This window comes from Trichoderma asperellum, chromosome 2, assembly GCF_020647865.1.
Source record: "Trichoderma asperellum chromosome 2, complete sequence".
NCBI classification, from domain to species: Eukaryota; Fungi; Ascomycota; class Sordariomycetes; order Hypocreales; family Hypocreaceae; genus Trichoderma; species Trichoderma asperellum.
Window position 1 is genome coordinate 2,747,752 of NC_089416.1, and position 15,461 is coordinate 2,763,212.

At 46.6% G+C, this 15,461-nt stretch overlaps 2 protein-coding genes across 3 annotated transcripts; both read left to right on the forward strand.

Moving 5' to 3' along the window:
• Positions 1 to 3,111: 3,111 nt before the first annotated feature.
• TrAFT101_003229 (uncharacterized protein) lies at positions 3,112 to 7,815 on the forward strand. Of its 2 annotated transcripts, XM_024899481.2 has the most exons (3): positions 3,112 to 3,315; positions 3,374 to 4,712; positions 4,852 to 7,815. In XM_024899481.2, exons 2-3 carry the CDS (start codon positions 4,333 to 4,335, stop codon positions 7,058 to 7,060), a joined length of 2,589 nt encoding a protein of 862 aa, XP_024764363.2. In that variant the 5' UTR covers positions 3,112 to 3,315; positions 3,374 to 4,332; the 3' UTR covers positions 7,061 to 7,815. The 2 variants fall into 2 exon arrangements, with proteins under 2 accessions (XP_024764363.2, XP_065982933.1); XM_066126826.1 differs by having other exon boundaries at positions 3,374 to 7,815.
• A 5,390-nt stretch (positions 7,816 to 13,205) lies between these two features.
• Positions 13,206 to 15,026, forward strand: TrAFT101_003230 (uncharacterized protein). The gene is made up of 2 exons (XM_024901767.2): positions 13,206 to 13,732; positions 13,814 to 15,026. The coding sequence occupies exons 1-2, from the start codon at positions 13,254 to 13,256 to the stop codon at positions 14,940 to 14,942; spliced, it is 1,608 nt and encodes a 535-aa protein (XP_024764364.2). The 5' UTR covers positions 13,206 to 13,253; the 3' UTR covers positions 14,943 to 15,026.
• Positions 15,027 to 15,461: the final 435 nt, after the last annotated feature.

Here is a 15,461-nt window from a genome sequence, read left to right on the forward strand (position 1 = left end):
GGTAGCGAAATCGAGCGAGTCAAATATGGTGTTTCGATGCATTGAAGGCGGGCTACTATCGGCTCTGGCCCCAATCACATATGTCTTATAATGCCCAATCCCGCGTGGCACAGCCTTCTATTGAGGGACAATCATCATGTATGCTGCGCCTTGATTCCGTGTAAGTCTCATGTGGTGAATGTAGCTGCGTCTGAGATAAGTTCAGACTGGTTGCCTTTCATGTAGACTTACACTTGGGTATCAAATGGCCGGATAGTAAACTGCACGTGTTCTAGAACAATAGATCGACAGTACAGGGATTAAGAGGTGCGTCTCTGTGCTAAAATAAGAGAAGATGGGCATGAAAATCAAACTTTAGTTTTAGGGATGAACGCCTTCCGTGTTAAAAAAAGAACATGCATGTAGACTACGAAGCAAATGAAGCTGTCTCTCTGACGATCATTATACTGCGCTTCGACATCGCGTGTACCAACATCGCCAGATATAACGGAGCAATATCTAGCCCTGCATGCTACCCAATCTATAACTCGTGCACGCGCTCCATCCAATTATTTATGCTGGAGGGCACCTTACCGAAGCATTGATGCCCGCTACGCCACAGTTTGCCACTCCTAAAGCGCGGCGTCGCACTCCCGAATCATACGATAATATCCACCACAGACGGCCATGAAAAGTTTGGTCCTAGCACAAGGTGGCGGCTAGAGGCCCAACGGCCGTGCTTCTTCAACGGGCATTTGCCAGGCAAGGTTACACTCGACACTCGACTGCCAGAGTATTACCCCACTGAATAAATGTGACATGCCATGTGTTTTACAGCTGGTAAGCCCTATGTCTGCGCTGTGATTCCTGCTAGCATGTTATTAGGGCAACGCAAATTCGATCTAAGCTCTTGGTGAGAATTAGAAAGAGAGCAAGGTACTTTCTCGCTCTGAATAGCACAGATGGCCACCACCATTATGTAGATAGGTAGGCCTGGAGCTGCATATCAGTGGCAAAGGATATGAAATGAGTTGTTCTCAAGCAATCTCTTCGAAATGCTGTAAGCAGCTGTAAGCAAATAGACATCTCGGTATTGAAGAACGGCAAAATCTATTTGCTCAAGCCGCCCCGGCACTTGCCAGGCGTGCTGGCGCCAACGTAATATGCGCTGCAGGGAGTTTGGGAGTACCTACTGCGAGTAGCATCCTCGTATGGAATGCCGGCAGGCAATGCAAGGCAAGGAACATGGATATACGAGCTGCGGGAGAGCTGACAGAAACGTTTTGTGCTCCTTGCATGCCTACTTAGTAGTCGCGTGGGCGCAGCCACACAGCCTGTGACGGGCACATCCTTGGGCCCCCTAGGCGAAGTGCCGTAGATGCTAGAAACACCTCCCGGCATGGAGGGCCGTCTTGCCTTTGGCTGCGAGTACTCTGGCACCACGCCCTGCCTCGGGAGTTCGACACGCAGTTTGTTGTTCCACTGCGGGTGGCTTTCTCCGGGAGGCCCAAGCCATATGGTCACCGCATCGCCGGCACTGTATTGGCAGGGCATCGGATGCCGGTCATTCCCGCAGCCAAGGGATATACAGCATAGGCGGTATGGAAACAATGCTGGGATTTTATTAGCAGAGGTACTTGTACATACAAATGCCATCCGATGCATACCTAGGACGTGTATCAATCCTGACCTGCTGCGACTGACTCGCTTCTAGAGTTTCTGCACGCCGGCTAGAGCTTGACGCTGCTTTGTCCGCCTAGGCAACTCATGGAAGATATCATGTGTCCCCTATCGAGTCGACGGCCATGACCATCGACACAGGCTCGATCCAATCTAGATCTAGGAGGCCGCCTGATAGAAAACACGAAGCTGAACGGCTCGTCCGATTGTACCTAGTCGCGCGGCGATTATTATCCAAATAGCCACTCCAGGTAAAATGGAGTCTGCTAGCAGCAGTAGCTTGTTGTATCCGCTGCTAACGGAATAGAGCGCGTCCTGTTCGGCTGGCCATGTGGACAAAACGAACCAGAGGGGCGTTGGCATAGTAGAAAGCGAGGCTAGCGAGCTGTGGATCGTGGCCACCGTCGCGCGCTAACAATTCATTTCGACCGTCTTCCTCGCTGCTCCATTTCGCGCAGAGGACGGCAAGTATATCAGATGAGCTGCAACCGCGAGTGCAGTGGACAGAGTGCTGGTACTTTGGAGATCACAAATGGAGATAGGTGCATGCTGCAGTGCGGAGGATTGCCCGGATGCAGCATTGGATGCTGTCTGACGAGCAATGATACTGTACTTCCAGCAGGTGCAGCATCCGCGTCTCTGCACTGTATTCCCGCACGGTGAATCGGCAGCGATCGAAGCTTTCGAGCCGCAGCTCATGTGCACCTCTACAGGAGAGCAGACACTAATCTTTGTACAGTATGACATTGTAGAGGCACGGCATAGCAGTGAACAAAGGGTGTAGCAGAGAAAGAACTGCCCTGCCTGCCTAGGTGCCTACAGCAGGTGTACATGCATCCATTGCTCCTCTTCTCACAGGGAGCTTCTCCAACAAGGGACTCGGTGTGCGGCGCATGCAGCTACGTACGGTATCTACAAGCATGCATTGCATTGATGCGGCATCTTCAGGAGAAGCAGTGCGGCACATGCACTCTCAAAGGCTCATGTCAGCTTTGGGCGACATGTAGAACTACATACATACTACGTTGCTCCCCAGAACAGATAGTAGTACAGGTGACAGCACCGAGATTGTCCAGATTCTGCCGCCTGTCAGAACGGAAGAACCTGGTTCCCTGTACTTTGCAGGCCGTCAAATCAAAGCATTACGGTACCTTATCTAAAACGAGACGCTGCCACTGCGAAGATATTACTGCCTTAGTAGTACCGGTACCAATAAGTACCAGCCCTTCTCTCTTGGCATGAAGGTAGGTAGGTACTCCCGCCGGCGGTACCTACCATACGAGCATGAGGAAGAAGGAAAAGGCGCGAGAGAAGGCGTAGGTGCACGATCCCAGAAGAGAGCAAGAGCATGAGAAAGAGTTGCTCCTGCCACACTTGTCATCTAGGCGCTAGGCCTATATCCCGTGCTGATTAAGCTTCTTTATTCTTCTCTCCATTCTCCCCCTCTTTGCTCCATCTCCAGCCATTCCTCATCTTCTCTTTCCATATCATATACCGCAGCCCCTCTCGCTCATACTGTCTGCCGAGGTGATTGGATGAGGCAAAATGCTTAGGCGCCATGGCGGCCTTTGCGAACACCCACATACCGAGCGACCTTCACAGAGTGCCTGAGTCTTCTGTCAGCCACTACTGCCCCAGTAGCTGCGAAACACCCAGGTAAGCTACAACGACTAAAGCCAATTCTCCATCGACAGCACTAACTCCCTGGGACTAGCACTGCATAAAGCTACCTTGGGGGGGCTACCGCTAACGAACTTAGGAGCGCTCCTCGGGGTGTGTCGATTCACCACAGACTTTTCGATCTGCTGTCGCATCTGCCCCATGCAGCCATCAATTCGCGGCACCCCCTCCCCAGCATTCACCAAAAAATCACCTCGAGCACAAGCAAAAAACTCTCCAGGCCACCCCCAAAAGCACGGAGCCACAGCAGGGGACAAGAGCGAGCCACAGCGTCGCAAGACACGCACAGCACAGGGGCTCCACGCCTAAGACGGTCCAGAACATCAGGCCTGCTGCTGCTAAGGGAAAAAGCGACCAAGATCGGAAGCTTGGCCCCGCCACCAGTTGCGTCTCTAATTAATACACAACCGACCCAGCGCCTCCATCACCAGGCGATGGGGCCTCGAGGCAACATCTTTGCTCACCCGTTTGGCCATCATACTTTTTCTTCTTTTCGCTTCGTGCCGTCGTTTTACCCATTTTGCTATCCCCGTCGTTCTTTCCCCCCTTCATTCCACCCGGCGCGCCGCAAACCGACGAGGAGGGCGACTTACAAGCATCACCAGCCTGGCAGTCCGAGATTTTTGACAGCTTTGACGACTTCGAGAGCGCCTCCGTTCTTCTAGCATCGTGCTTACAGCGGCAGAGAGCCCTGTGGTGGTGGATGTAGACCGCAGCGACGGCCAGCTCGTTCGGCTTTGTTGCGCTTCAATCTCCCCGTCTCGTCCCTTTCACCCTCAAAAGGAACGCCTTATGTGGCACGCCTGTGCGCCCTAGTTATCAGTAGTCTGACTGGTTGTGCATTGCGACGACTCCTGAGAGGCAGCCGGGAGTGAGTGACACATTTGTGTGTGAAGAGAAGGTAACAAGACCACGACTGATCGGACCAACCCTCACCTTACAATTTTTTTATAAGCGTCTGTGTGCACACAGGCGCTTCAAATCGCAACAAACATGTTTCGTTCTAGGTACGATAATTCTTCATCTATCCTCTGCCTAACCTTACGGACTCGTCGTATTCGTCCCCTGGACGCGCAGTTCCCATGCGTCTCTCCGAATCAATTTGATATTACTCCATCTCTCAGCTTCTCACGGATATTGCATCATTATGGGATGCGCATTCTCGATCCATTCCTACCTATGGACAATAATTTACTAACGTTGCACGTAAACTATAGAACAAGTGCACGGAAACCCGATGATGAACTATTGGCAGATTTCAGGCAGCAGTTTCCAGAAGTCTCTACTGGAGTCACAGAACCTACGGCTCCAGCCATCTCTCAGGCAACAACAGCAGTTTTCAATCCCGTTATCAATGCACCGACTCACGAGAGGTAGGCAGTTTCATGTTCAGTCCAAAGTCAGCGCCTCACAGCGATACTATCCCTCTATTATCCTTCAACATGATCAAGCTCTTCAATACTGCTTGAGTCAATTTCCCACTCTCGAGTGCTAACGAGGAAAAAATGATAGAGTACATGTTGAAAATGAAGCCTTTCGAGACATGGACCCAACACCTCGGGCTGTTAATGACCCTTGGCGATTTACACCATCGCTCTTAGACGCTAATGCCTTCTCTTTCAACCCTCTCACTCCTGGAGCTACCGTTGCCACTGGAATCCCCGTTGTCACCGGCGTCCCTGTTGTTACTGGCGTCCCTGGTGCTCAACCCTACTATCCTCCTACTCCTGGAGGGTCTGGCACTTTGCTCCCGCAAGTGATGGAGATGCAGCCTCCTCCTAGCATGGCTATCAGCACTGGCCTGGAGACACCTTTATCGGTACCCACGACACTTGATATCATACAACCTAGTGTTGAAGTTTCTAATCTGGCAGTCTTTCCTGCGATAGAAGCTCATCCGATAGCCCCCTTTGATCCTTTTGCTCAGGCGCCGCCGCCTCCGCAACCGGCCTTTGTGCCGTCCGAATTTGTACATCATGATACAGGATACGAAACGATGGAGCCCGATGGATCCCCAATGGACTCTGATCCATCAGACGAGCGAATGCCGACGATCGCCTCTGCGCTACATCCACAGCAACTAGCAGTCGTGCAAAACGTTCAACCTCTTCCGCCTGCCGCCGAAAAGTTTCGCTTCCACTCGACCTTGAATGCTCCAACGGCTATGGTAAAGCATGCCACCGAGATTCCAGTCACTTACCTCAATAAGGGACAAGCATACACCTTATCTGTCGTGGATACAGGCGTCCATCCTCCAGTCAGCCCCGGGACTCGATATAGGACCTATGTGCGTATATCATTCGAAGATGAACATCAGCGACAAAAACCAGGTGTTTGCTGGAGCCTGTGGAAAGAGGGAAGAGGGACAAATGAAGCTCACCAAAGAGGAGGCCGGCTCCAAGCTGTTGAGTATGTTGAAGCCGGCCAGCCTGCCGAAGGCGATGATAAGAGAACTCGGATAGAGCTGGAGTCGTCTTCCTTTGACTGCTTTTCTGTTATCTGGACCCCAGGCTTGAATGGCGCCGTTGAAGCTAATATCCCCGTTCGCTTCAATTTCCTTTCAACAGACTTCAGTCATTCAAAAGGTGTTAAAGGTATTCCGGTTCGACTCTGCGCCAAGACTAGCCTCTTTACCTCAGATCAGCTACCCTCGCCTCCGGATGCCGTTCCTGAGATTTGCTATTGCAAAGTCAAGCTTTTCAGGGATCACGGTGCTGAGCGAAAGTTGTCCAACGATGTAGCTCATGTGAAAAAGTCGATTGACAAGCTCAAGCAGCAAATTGCGCAGGCTGAGAGTGGACTGAAAGATTTCAAGCGAAAAAGAATGAACGGCTTGGGTAAAGCAGGGATGCCCGGCAAGATACACAAACACAAGAGAACTTGGTCTATGTCTTCAGCTAGCTCTGCTGGTGGCGCAGCTCCTCGCCTCTCGTTGGAAGATGACTTGCAATTCAAGTTGCAGACACTTCAGGATATGTTTACAAGTACGAGGCCGGTGAGCGTTTTGTATTTACGGGGTGAGGAGCTTGACGACCCTGACCTGCATCCCGTATCGCTACAGGGCGACTCGTCGTCTGGCAAGGTGGACTTTTTGCGCGAAGGAAGCATTTGGCAGGCCCGCAGCACCCACAGTTCTGTAGCTGGCTCACTGGTTTCTCCCTCCCCTAGCTCACTCTCTCTAGCATCTCAGGCATCTGTTATCGGCTCTGGCGTCCAGTGGCAGAACTTCGACTCGACCGGCGTCAAGAGGGTGGAAAATCCCACCACAATTAGCAAAACAGACGACGATGGTACCTTGAGTGGATGGATTGAAGCACTAGGCGTTGACCCCTCTTACCGACCTCCTCCTGAACGGCCCGTGAAACCAGTTGCATGTTTCTACGTTGCCCGCATAGGACAAACGGAGCCCGGAAAGAAAGAATACCACAGGGCGATTTACCTTTCTGCGCGTACACTCCAAGAACTCAACAATCGGATCGGCGCCAAGTGGGGTCTCGACCCATCTCGTATTATTCGAACAGTACATGCGACAAAGATTGGTATAGAGATCGAAGTGGATGATGAAGTGGTACAGGAGCTGAAAGAGGGCCAAGATATGCAGTTGGAGATTGAAGAAGTGGTTGAACAGCCACCGATGAAACGGGAGTGGGAGATGTCGATTGATGACGCACCCGAGGCGTCTCCATCAACAGCAGGCCTAATTCTTAGGCTTATTTTCTAAGCTTATTCTGAATATTCAACGGCTGAAAAGCGTCTTTCCTTTTCTTGTTTTCTTTTCTCTTTCTTCTTCCTTTTCTTTTCGATTCTTTAGGAATTTAGCAATCAAGCGAGATGGACTTTGGAGGAGGATTCTGTGCTGGCGTTGGACGGTGTTGACGATAATTTCAAAGATACCAGGGCGCTTGGGTTTATGATGGAATAATTGCATATCTTACTTCGAAGGAGCTATGGGATGGATACAGTATTATTTACTCGCATCCTGCTGGGCGGGAGTGGGCAGATGATATATGACTGCTTTTGTTGCATTCGAATACCCCTCCGAAACCCCATTATTCGACAAATTGCTCTCTTTTCTCCTTCCTTTTCTTCTTGTTTCCTTTTTCACTTTTTCTTTTTTTTCGATTTCATGGAATGTTTAGGATCCGGCTGTACACGCATTTAGCTGGGATAGGACACGAGTAATATCATTTTTAAGGATAGTATATTTGACCTTGAGTTATAATTATAGGTAAAAGGAGGCAGGTGGTTGGGATATAATGGATGGATGATACACGCTATGGGTAGGAAGAGGCATTGAATAGTGATTTAGCTTTATGCAGGAACTGGGTAACCTAATGGGAATACGACCAAACACGCAGCATTATACATTTTCCATATGCCTATTTGGCCTTTTGGACTTTATAATAAAGAGTTATTTTGTCTGAACCTATGAGGGAGATGTTAGTAGTGTAGGTAATCTAAACCCCGTATTGCTTGTCTTGTAGTGATAACGAGGTATTGTTGGCTGGATTTACTAGATGGGGCTCGGTTCTTCATCCTTTCTGACTCGTCCCTAGGGAAATCCACTCTCAGGTACCAACAAGACCCTATCGACGCGAGAAATAGCCTGGCAGGCATTTGGCAGATATCTACGAAGCAACATCTTACTTGTAGCCTCTCAGGGACACTATCTAGCTAACCCAATGTCGCCAGTTGAGGACGATCCTCGTTGAGCTAAAAGGAGGCGTTTGAACTGCCAGATGCCATCTTAAAGTACCGAACACGATGATTGCTCAAAGAAGCAATACACGTATGCAGCTTATACTAGTTTATTACTGCTTTTTGCTTGGCGAGAAAGTTTAAAGAGCGGGATTGAGATTGGGTTTGTCAAAAAAAAAAAGGGAAGGGGGGGGGGGGGGGGAAGGATACTCTACATGATGCAGAATTCGCAGCCGCAGCTCCGCAAACGAGGCAGTGGTTCATTACGATTACGAAGTGCATTGTACTGTAATTAACCTCTCCCCTTGCCCTGAAAATAGGGTTTTCATGTTCCTGTACAGCAGACGCTAGGTAGTACTAGCTGAGAAGGAAAACGAACAGCAGAGCGTTTAATTAAAATTACCATGGGGAGTTGAAACGGCACGTTTTCTATATAAAGTATCCACCGCCAATCATTTACGCGATTGAGACAGGAAAGCCATGTGGACTCTGTCCCGAGGGTGCTAGGCTTTGCTACTACTATTCATAGTTAGGAGAGCGCCGGCGCATCCACCGAAATGCTTGTTTTACGAGAAACGGTGCCGGTGTTTGAGAGTGACCGTGACAGCTCGGCTTATATGTGTTGAAACCGTACAGGAACAAGTACAGGACATAACATGGTATTTGCAGTACATAACGGCCCATGCCGTATTGCTAATACGAGCTGGCCGAGACTACGGACAAGTGTACTTGTAGTATGTAGGTAGGTATCACAGATTCGTCCAAGTAATATGCGCCTTATTCGTGCCACGCCCATGCATGGTCAAGGCCACTTTTTCCCGTCTTTCCTCGGTCTGTGTGGGCTAAGCGCGGCCTAACAACGGCGGTGCCTTTGCCTGTGGGAATAGAGGCAAGGCAAAAGACATGGTAAGGCGCGGCACGCGAGAAGTAGGTAGCAGTAGGTAGCAGTAGGTAGTACTAGTAATATCAAATGATATGTATGTAAGAAAGGGGAAAATAGCGCACGGCAAGCTGGCCACTTTGCACGCACACAATGGAATCGAAAGTTGCGTACGTTACTTGTACAGCATTGAATGGTTTTTACGTTTGTATAAATTTTTCGTTCTAAGTCCGTATTTGTTTAGCATTTCTCATTTTTCCCTTTGCAATAATAGGCTATTTCTCTCTCTCTCGCTCTCCGTCCTCCTCTCTCTTTGCTAGCTTCCCACCCCTCCTCCTCTTCTCCTCGGCTGATGTGGACACAGCGGCCGCGGTGTATAGTAGCTCGATGCCATGCATTAGTTCCGCCGCGAAAAGGGCGATCGCTTTCGCGGCGTTTGCTGGCAGCCATCGGCGAAAGACATCTGCGATCTGTGTTTTTGGTTCTTTTTTTTTTTTTTTTTTTTTTTTTTTTTTTTCTTTGCTAACTAAACGGGTCCGTCCGTCTCGGTGGTTAGCGGGGGGCCCAATGCTAGGGCAGGGGGTTTAGAAGAGGGATAGAGAGGAGCCACATTCAGAAAAGGGCCCTCTGTTTTTGCGCTCTCTCTTGTACTGCTACCAAGATAGTATAGTATATCTTGTGCCCAACGCAATGTTGTGTTCCATCAGCCCAACGGCACCCTGATCAACGCCCGAAATGGTTCTGTGGCTGTCAGGGCCAAGGAGCCCGGAGGGTTCTTGGGGCTGTGGCGAGCTCGAGTTGCGCGCGTACTTCCGTTAGCTAGGTGGTTTTTGGCTATACAGAGCGATTTGGGAGACTTGCCGCGTGGCTGGTGAGCGTGGGTGGAGCTGTTATGCGAATGGGTGTGTCGATATGACTCCAAGCTAGATCAAATGGCTACCGACGGAAGAGTGCAATTATCATCATCTTTTTGCTGAGAGTCCTCCATGTAGCTGGTAAAACAGTAGAAGCTGCAAATTGAATGCCTACTTAGGTATATATGCATTCTTAATGTGCCAAAGGCGCTATGGCAAAGAGCGACAATCAGCATGTGCGCATCATACGTCGCTGTATGCTGATCGTCGTTTTTCCAGCCCCTGTTGTTTGCGAGTTGCTTAGACATAAAGTTCTTATTCGGACAGATATTCGTCCGTGCACAGGGTTAAATGGCCTGTATACTAACTAATAGATACTGGAATCTACAAAAAACACTCTCAGATACTCCATTGTCCGTCTATAAAAGGGAAACTAAATGACGTTTAACCTTGTTATTTACCTACCTATTCATATAGGTATTGTTTTCTTTTCCAATATTTTCTTCTCATGTTAACCATATCTAATTAAAAGAGATAACGTGCCGTCCAGTGAATATCTTCACACAGTCTGTATTTGCTCACGCAAGCTCCCATCTGTCTAAATAAGACGGCTGATACGCAAGCAAACCCCAAGGAACAAATCGAGGAGATACCTCGGGAACCCCCCTGGGGGACAACATGAGAAACTCCTACCAGTGCCTCCCGGCATCTTCCTAATGGATTCCCCGGCGATGGGTGTCTTGCAGATTACCTAGTGCGATTCCTTATAAGCCACTGATCCCGCCTGGATATTGCTGCAATTTGTAATTATCAGCCTAGTATTTGCTATGATGGTATGACGAGAGGATCATACGCATTTAAGAATCCCTCTTGATAATTTATGCATGATCCTTTTATAACAATTGAGCCTTTTCACTTTTATTACCGCTCTGGGAACTCGAGCTTTGGTGGATATAGCCTGTGATTTTCCAGCCTCGCGGCTCTTTGTATGTTAACAAGCCTTGTGTTTTTTTTTTTTGGTGGGTGCGGCTCACTACCTTAGATATGAATGCCGAAGTAGAATGGTTTCCTAAAATAGACTTGTCAGGGGCAAGAGGGAAGGCTGCCAAAACATGCGGCTCAATATTACCACTCCAAGGAAGAGGGATGCTTTTCTCGCTTCTGAGTCTATTTGTTTTCTCATTTTCTATTAGTCTTTTTGAATCTGTCCCACACAGTGAAATGAGGTGTCTACAACAGCGCCGTATCTACATAGTGCAACTGCAAGGGCTGGGGCAAAGAATTAGTCTGGCGCAGGGTCTCCCTCCTCTCTCCTCACTGTTTCACAGATTTGAATTCCATCTCGGGACCGACTAGGGCTGCTGCATGCGAGAGGGGAGAGAGGGCCGGCCAATTCTGACAGTTAGTTTTGGCGGTAAGCAGCATCAGCCATGCTAGCTTATTATTCGACGTGACATCGGACATGATTCATGCATTCAGTTGCCGGCTTACATTTATTATAGCGGAAATAAATTGAGAAATATGTGTATGAAGTGGTCGGGAATGATCTCTTGGCATGCTCTCTCGGCTTATGCAATCAGATATAAGAAGCCGGTGAGCGAATCACGCCATTGCACGCTAGTATTTAATAGTGTCTGTAATATAAAAGAAACGCCTGGTATTATATAAATATTTACCTTGTTATAGTTAAAATTAATAGTACATTTTTATAAGAGAAAGTAAATTGTAATCATTTCACTTAATAATATTTATTTTATCCATGTATATAATACTAGAAATCAGAATTATATTAACAATTATGTGTTAGTCGATGCAGAGATCAAGCCTGACGCTAGATCGTTCTTCTCGAATCCCTTGAAAAACCTCGACTGCATAGACATTACAGTATAGATCATTTTACTAGCTATCTTCAATATCCGATTGGCTAATTGTAGCAAATAGTGGAAGGATGTTCATTAATATCTGCAGTGGAATTCTGCGCGGGAGTGCGGCAGGATCAAATCCTGCAGGTCTTATGCTTTGAATCCCAGCGTATTGTATACTGTTGATTGGGTTGGTTGGCTGCGTCATTGTGTAACGGGGGAGGATTTGGATCTGCCAGATGCCTTGCATTGCCCTTTTAAGCTCCATAGGTTGAGATTTCCCGTTATGGCAATTGAAGAGTAGGATCTTGGCTTTATTAATTGCCATAAAAAGAAGAAACGTTTCCTAGTACAGAGCATTGTTTCAGTATATGCGAGTAGAACTCTGTTTATATATATATATTATAGAACCAGCTATTATAAAATATAACCAAGGTATATTGAACTAAGATGTAATAGCAATATATAATTTAGTAATGCTAAGTTAAAAAAAAAAATATTATATTTTAATGTTATAATAAATACTTTATTTCAAGATTTTTACATAAATATTTACGTTATAATCCACGGAGGAATATTTTAATAGTTTTCCTCTTCTAGCAAACGCTTGTGTAAAAAAAGTTAGGCTCATTATTAATCCTCGGTGTAAACACTAGAGAGCCTATAGTTTAGTTTTGCAAGGATAATTTAACGACCTAGCTTCATGTATGTAGCACAACAGCTGCAAATAAGCGTCTTGAATAATATTACTACTCAGAAAGGAAAGAGACAAGCTCTTACGCTTATTTTTGTACAACAGCAACTAGCCCAAGCTTATGTTCCTCCATGGATATCTCCCTACCTAGTCACACTTGGAACTATAACAGTCAATACAGTATTTAATTTGCTTTGTGAAACCAGACAGTAACTACTCGTCTACAAAAGAAAAATATATAGCTCTCTTCAAGATTAGCTCTTCTGAAGTATATAATTTGTGAATTTTATCGTAAAATATAATAAAAGACCTAGATACGTTTATATATATAAGAGTTTAATAACTTTTATTATTATAGAAGAATAGCTACAATATTTTATTTATTATTATGATTATTGGTATTATTAATATTTCTACCATATATGTGTATGTATATAATATTAAATATACGGTATAATATTTAATTGTATTATAAGCTTATAAAGCATCTGAGTAACCAAAGGAGTACACTAATAATGTTTAGGTGTAACTCCACTATATATTTATTATACAACAACGACCCACAATCAGCTTCTGCAAGGGCTTAATAGTTTTTTATCATTGTATTATCATTGCCTAATTCAGGTAATGATATCTTAATAACACAGACCCCCACAGTTAGTTGTATCGAGGCAGACATTCCTTCATGTTGAGACTATTATTGCCTGTCCAGGTGATGACCTCTAGTTGGTTTATGAGGGCATATAGTCCTTTAGGATCATAATATTATTAGCTAATCAAGTCATATCACCGACTTTTTATTCTTCTTATAAGTATATATATGTCACTGCCTGCTCTTCCAAGTCTCCTAGCTCAAGGAGCACTATCAGTACTTGACATATCGAATAACCACTATCAACTTCCTCAATCATTCCTTGCTTTACAATATGCAGTCTTTTGATGCTATTGTTGTTGGGGCCGGATTCTCAGGAATCAGTGCTCTCTATCAACTTCGACAACAGGGGTTGTCGGCGAAATTATTTGAAAAGGCCCCCGAAGTTGGAGGTGTCTGGTATTGGAACAAATACCAGAATGCAGCCAGCGATACTCCTAGCGAACTGTACAGATTTAGCTGGGATAAAGACAACTTGCAAACTTATCCATGGCCAACCCATGTTCTTCCTCAAGGAGAAATTCAAGGCTACTTGAAGCATATCGTCGATCACTATGACTTAAGGCAGCATATACACTTTTCTTCTGAGCTCAAGTCTGCATCCTTTAACGAAAGTGCATGGACTGTCAAGTTTTCCACCGGTGAAAGCTTCAAGGCAACATACCTGATTCTTGCTGTGGGCACATTCAATAAAACCGTTTGGCCCAACTTTCCTGGGCATGAAAAATTTAAAGGCGAACAATATCACACAGGGTGAGTTTTATTACTACGCGAAGCGAATGCTATATGAAGTGTACCTGTCAAGGAGATAAGAAACCTCTGCTAATTTCTCAGACTTTGGCCTGAGCATCGTGATCTGCGAGGCAAACGAGTCGGAATTGTCGGCACCGGCTCTTCAGGCGCTCAACTTCTTGTCGGCCTTGCAGACGAGGCAAAGGAAGTAGTATCGTTTCAACGCTCAGCGCAATACGTGGTTCCCAATAGCAAGAGCCCGGTCCCAGTCGAATACAGAGAGAGGGTGAACAAGACCTATGACGACATCTGGAACAAGGTCCGAAAGTGCCCGCTTGGATGGGGCTATGATTTGAAGACCACCAAGACTTTTGATGTCAGCGCAGAGGAGAGAGAGAAGGTCTTTGAGGCGGCTTGGAACTCTGTATGGGGCTTCTCCATGACTTTTGACACATTCGCCGATGTTGTGACGGATGAAGCGGCAAACCGAGAAGTGTGCCGCTTTATCCAGAAGAAGATTGACACGATTGTAAAGGATCCCAAGAAGCGTGACACGCTTACTCCGCCGGCAGGTGCACTCTGGGACAAGCGGCCCGTCTGCTGTGCCGGCTACTACGAGGCCTTTAACAAGGAGAATGTGGATGTTGTCAACTTCAAGAAGACGCCCCTGGTCGAAATCACCGAAAAGGGCATCCGGACTACAGAGAAGGAATACGAGCTGGACGTTATTGTCTATGCCACTGGCTACGAACAAGACGGAAGCTGGATTGAGATCGACATTACCGGGCCCAACGGCAAGTTGTCTGACAAGTACGCCGAAGGAGCAACTGCCTACCTGGGAGTCTCCAAGGCGGGATTCCCCAACCTCTTCTTCATGATTGGACCCCAGACGCCGCTCGCCAGCATCCCGTCGATTGCCGTGTTCCAAGGCGAATTCCTCACGCAGCTAATCTCAAAGGCCGAGAAGACCAAGAAAGAGACGGGCAAGCCAGTTGTTGTCGATACTATTCAGCAAGACGAAGACGAGTGGGTGAAGCATTCCAATGCAGTTGCAGAAGCAACCGTCTTCTATAAAGGAAACTCGTACTTTTTCAGCGATCACAATACTCCTAGAGCGCCCAAAAATGGCAAGAGACATGTGCTTTGGGGTCTTGGAGGTTTCCACACTTATGTCAATGCTTGCCAAGAGGCGCTTGATGCCAACTATCGTGGATTCACATTTACGTCCTAGTATGACCTTGGAAGGAGATTTAGAGGAGTTTCAAATTAGCGCAATAGAGAGGCTGAAAGGGAAAATATAAAAAGAAAAGGAAAAGGAAACGAAAAAGAAAGATTGACATATATTTATTTCGTTACATTCGTTAGAGTAACTGATAGATTTGATTACAATAGCGACAAAGTTTGTTCTTCTTGTGTACATTGAACGAGTAATACCGCTTCCATATAACGCTGCACAATCGTGATTGCGACGCTTCACATACGACACTATTAAACGACGCAACAAAAATAAAATGTAGTGCACATAGACTTGATACTTCAACGATTCAGTTTCCTGATTTGGGAGTAATATTGCTAATAAGACTTCGCCAGACAACCTATAGCTACAGACCATGTATGGAAAGTAGATGGCCAACTACATTCTGATAACGTGTAATAAAACATGATTTCAACTGTTTGAGCATATTCCACAATTCAGGTTCCTAAAACAGATGCTATTTATAAACGTGTATGGGTATCAATTAACACTTAT

Coding starts and splice junctions, on each gene's coding strand:
- TrAFT101_003229 (XM_024899481.2), top strand. CDS start 4,333: ATGTTTCGTTCTAGGTACGATAATTCTTCATCTATCCTCTGCCTAACC. Junction 4,713..4,851: donor AATGCACCGACTCACGAGAG/GTAGGCAGTTTC, acceptor AAAAAATGATAG/AGTACATGTTGAAAATGAAG.
- TrAFT101_003230 (XM_024901767.2), top strand. CDS start 13,254: ATGCAGTCTTTTGATGCTATTGTTGTTGGGGCCGGATTCTCAGGAATC. Junction 13,733..13,813: donor GGCGAACAATATCACACAGG/GTGAGTTTTATT, acceptor CTAATTTCTCAG/ACTTTGGCCTGAGCATCGTG.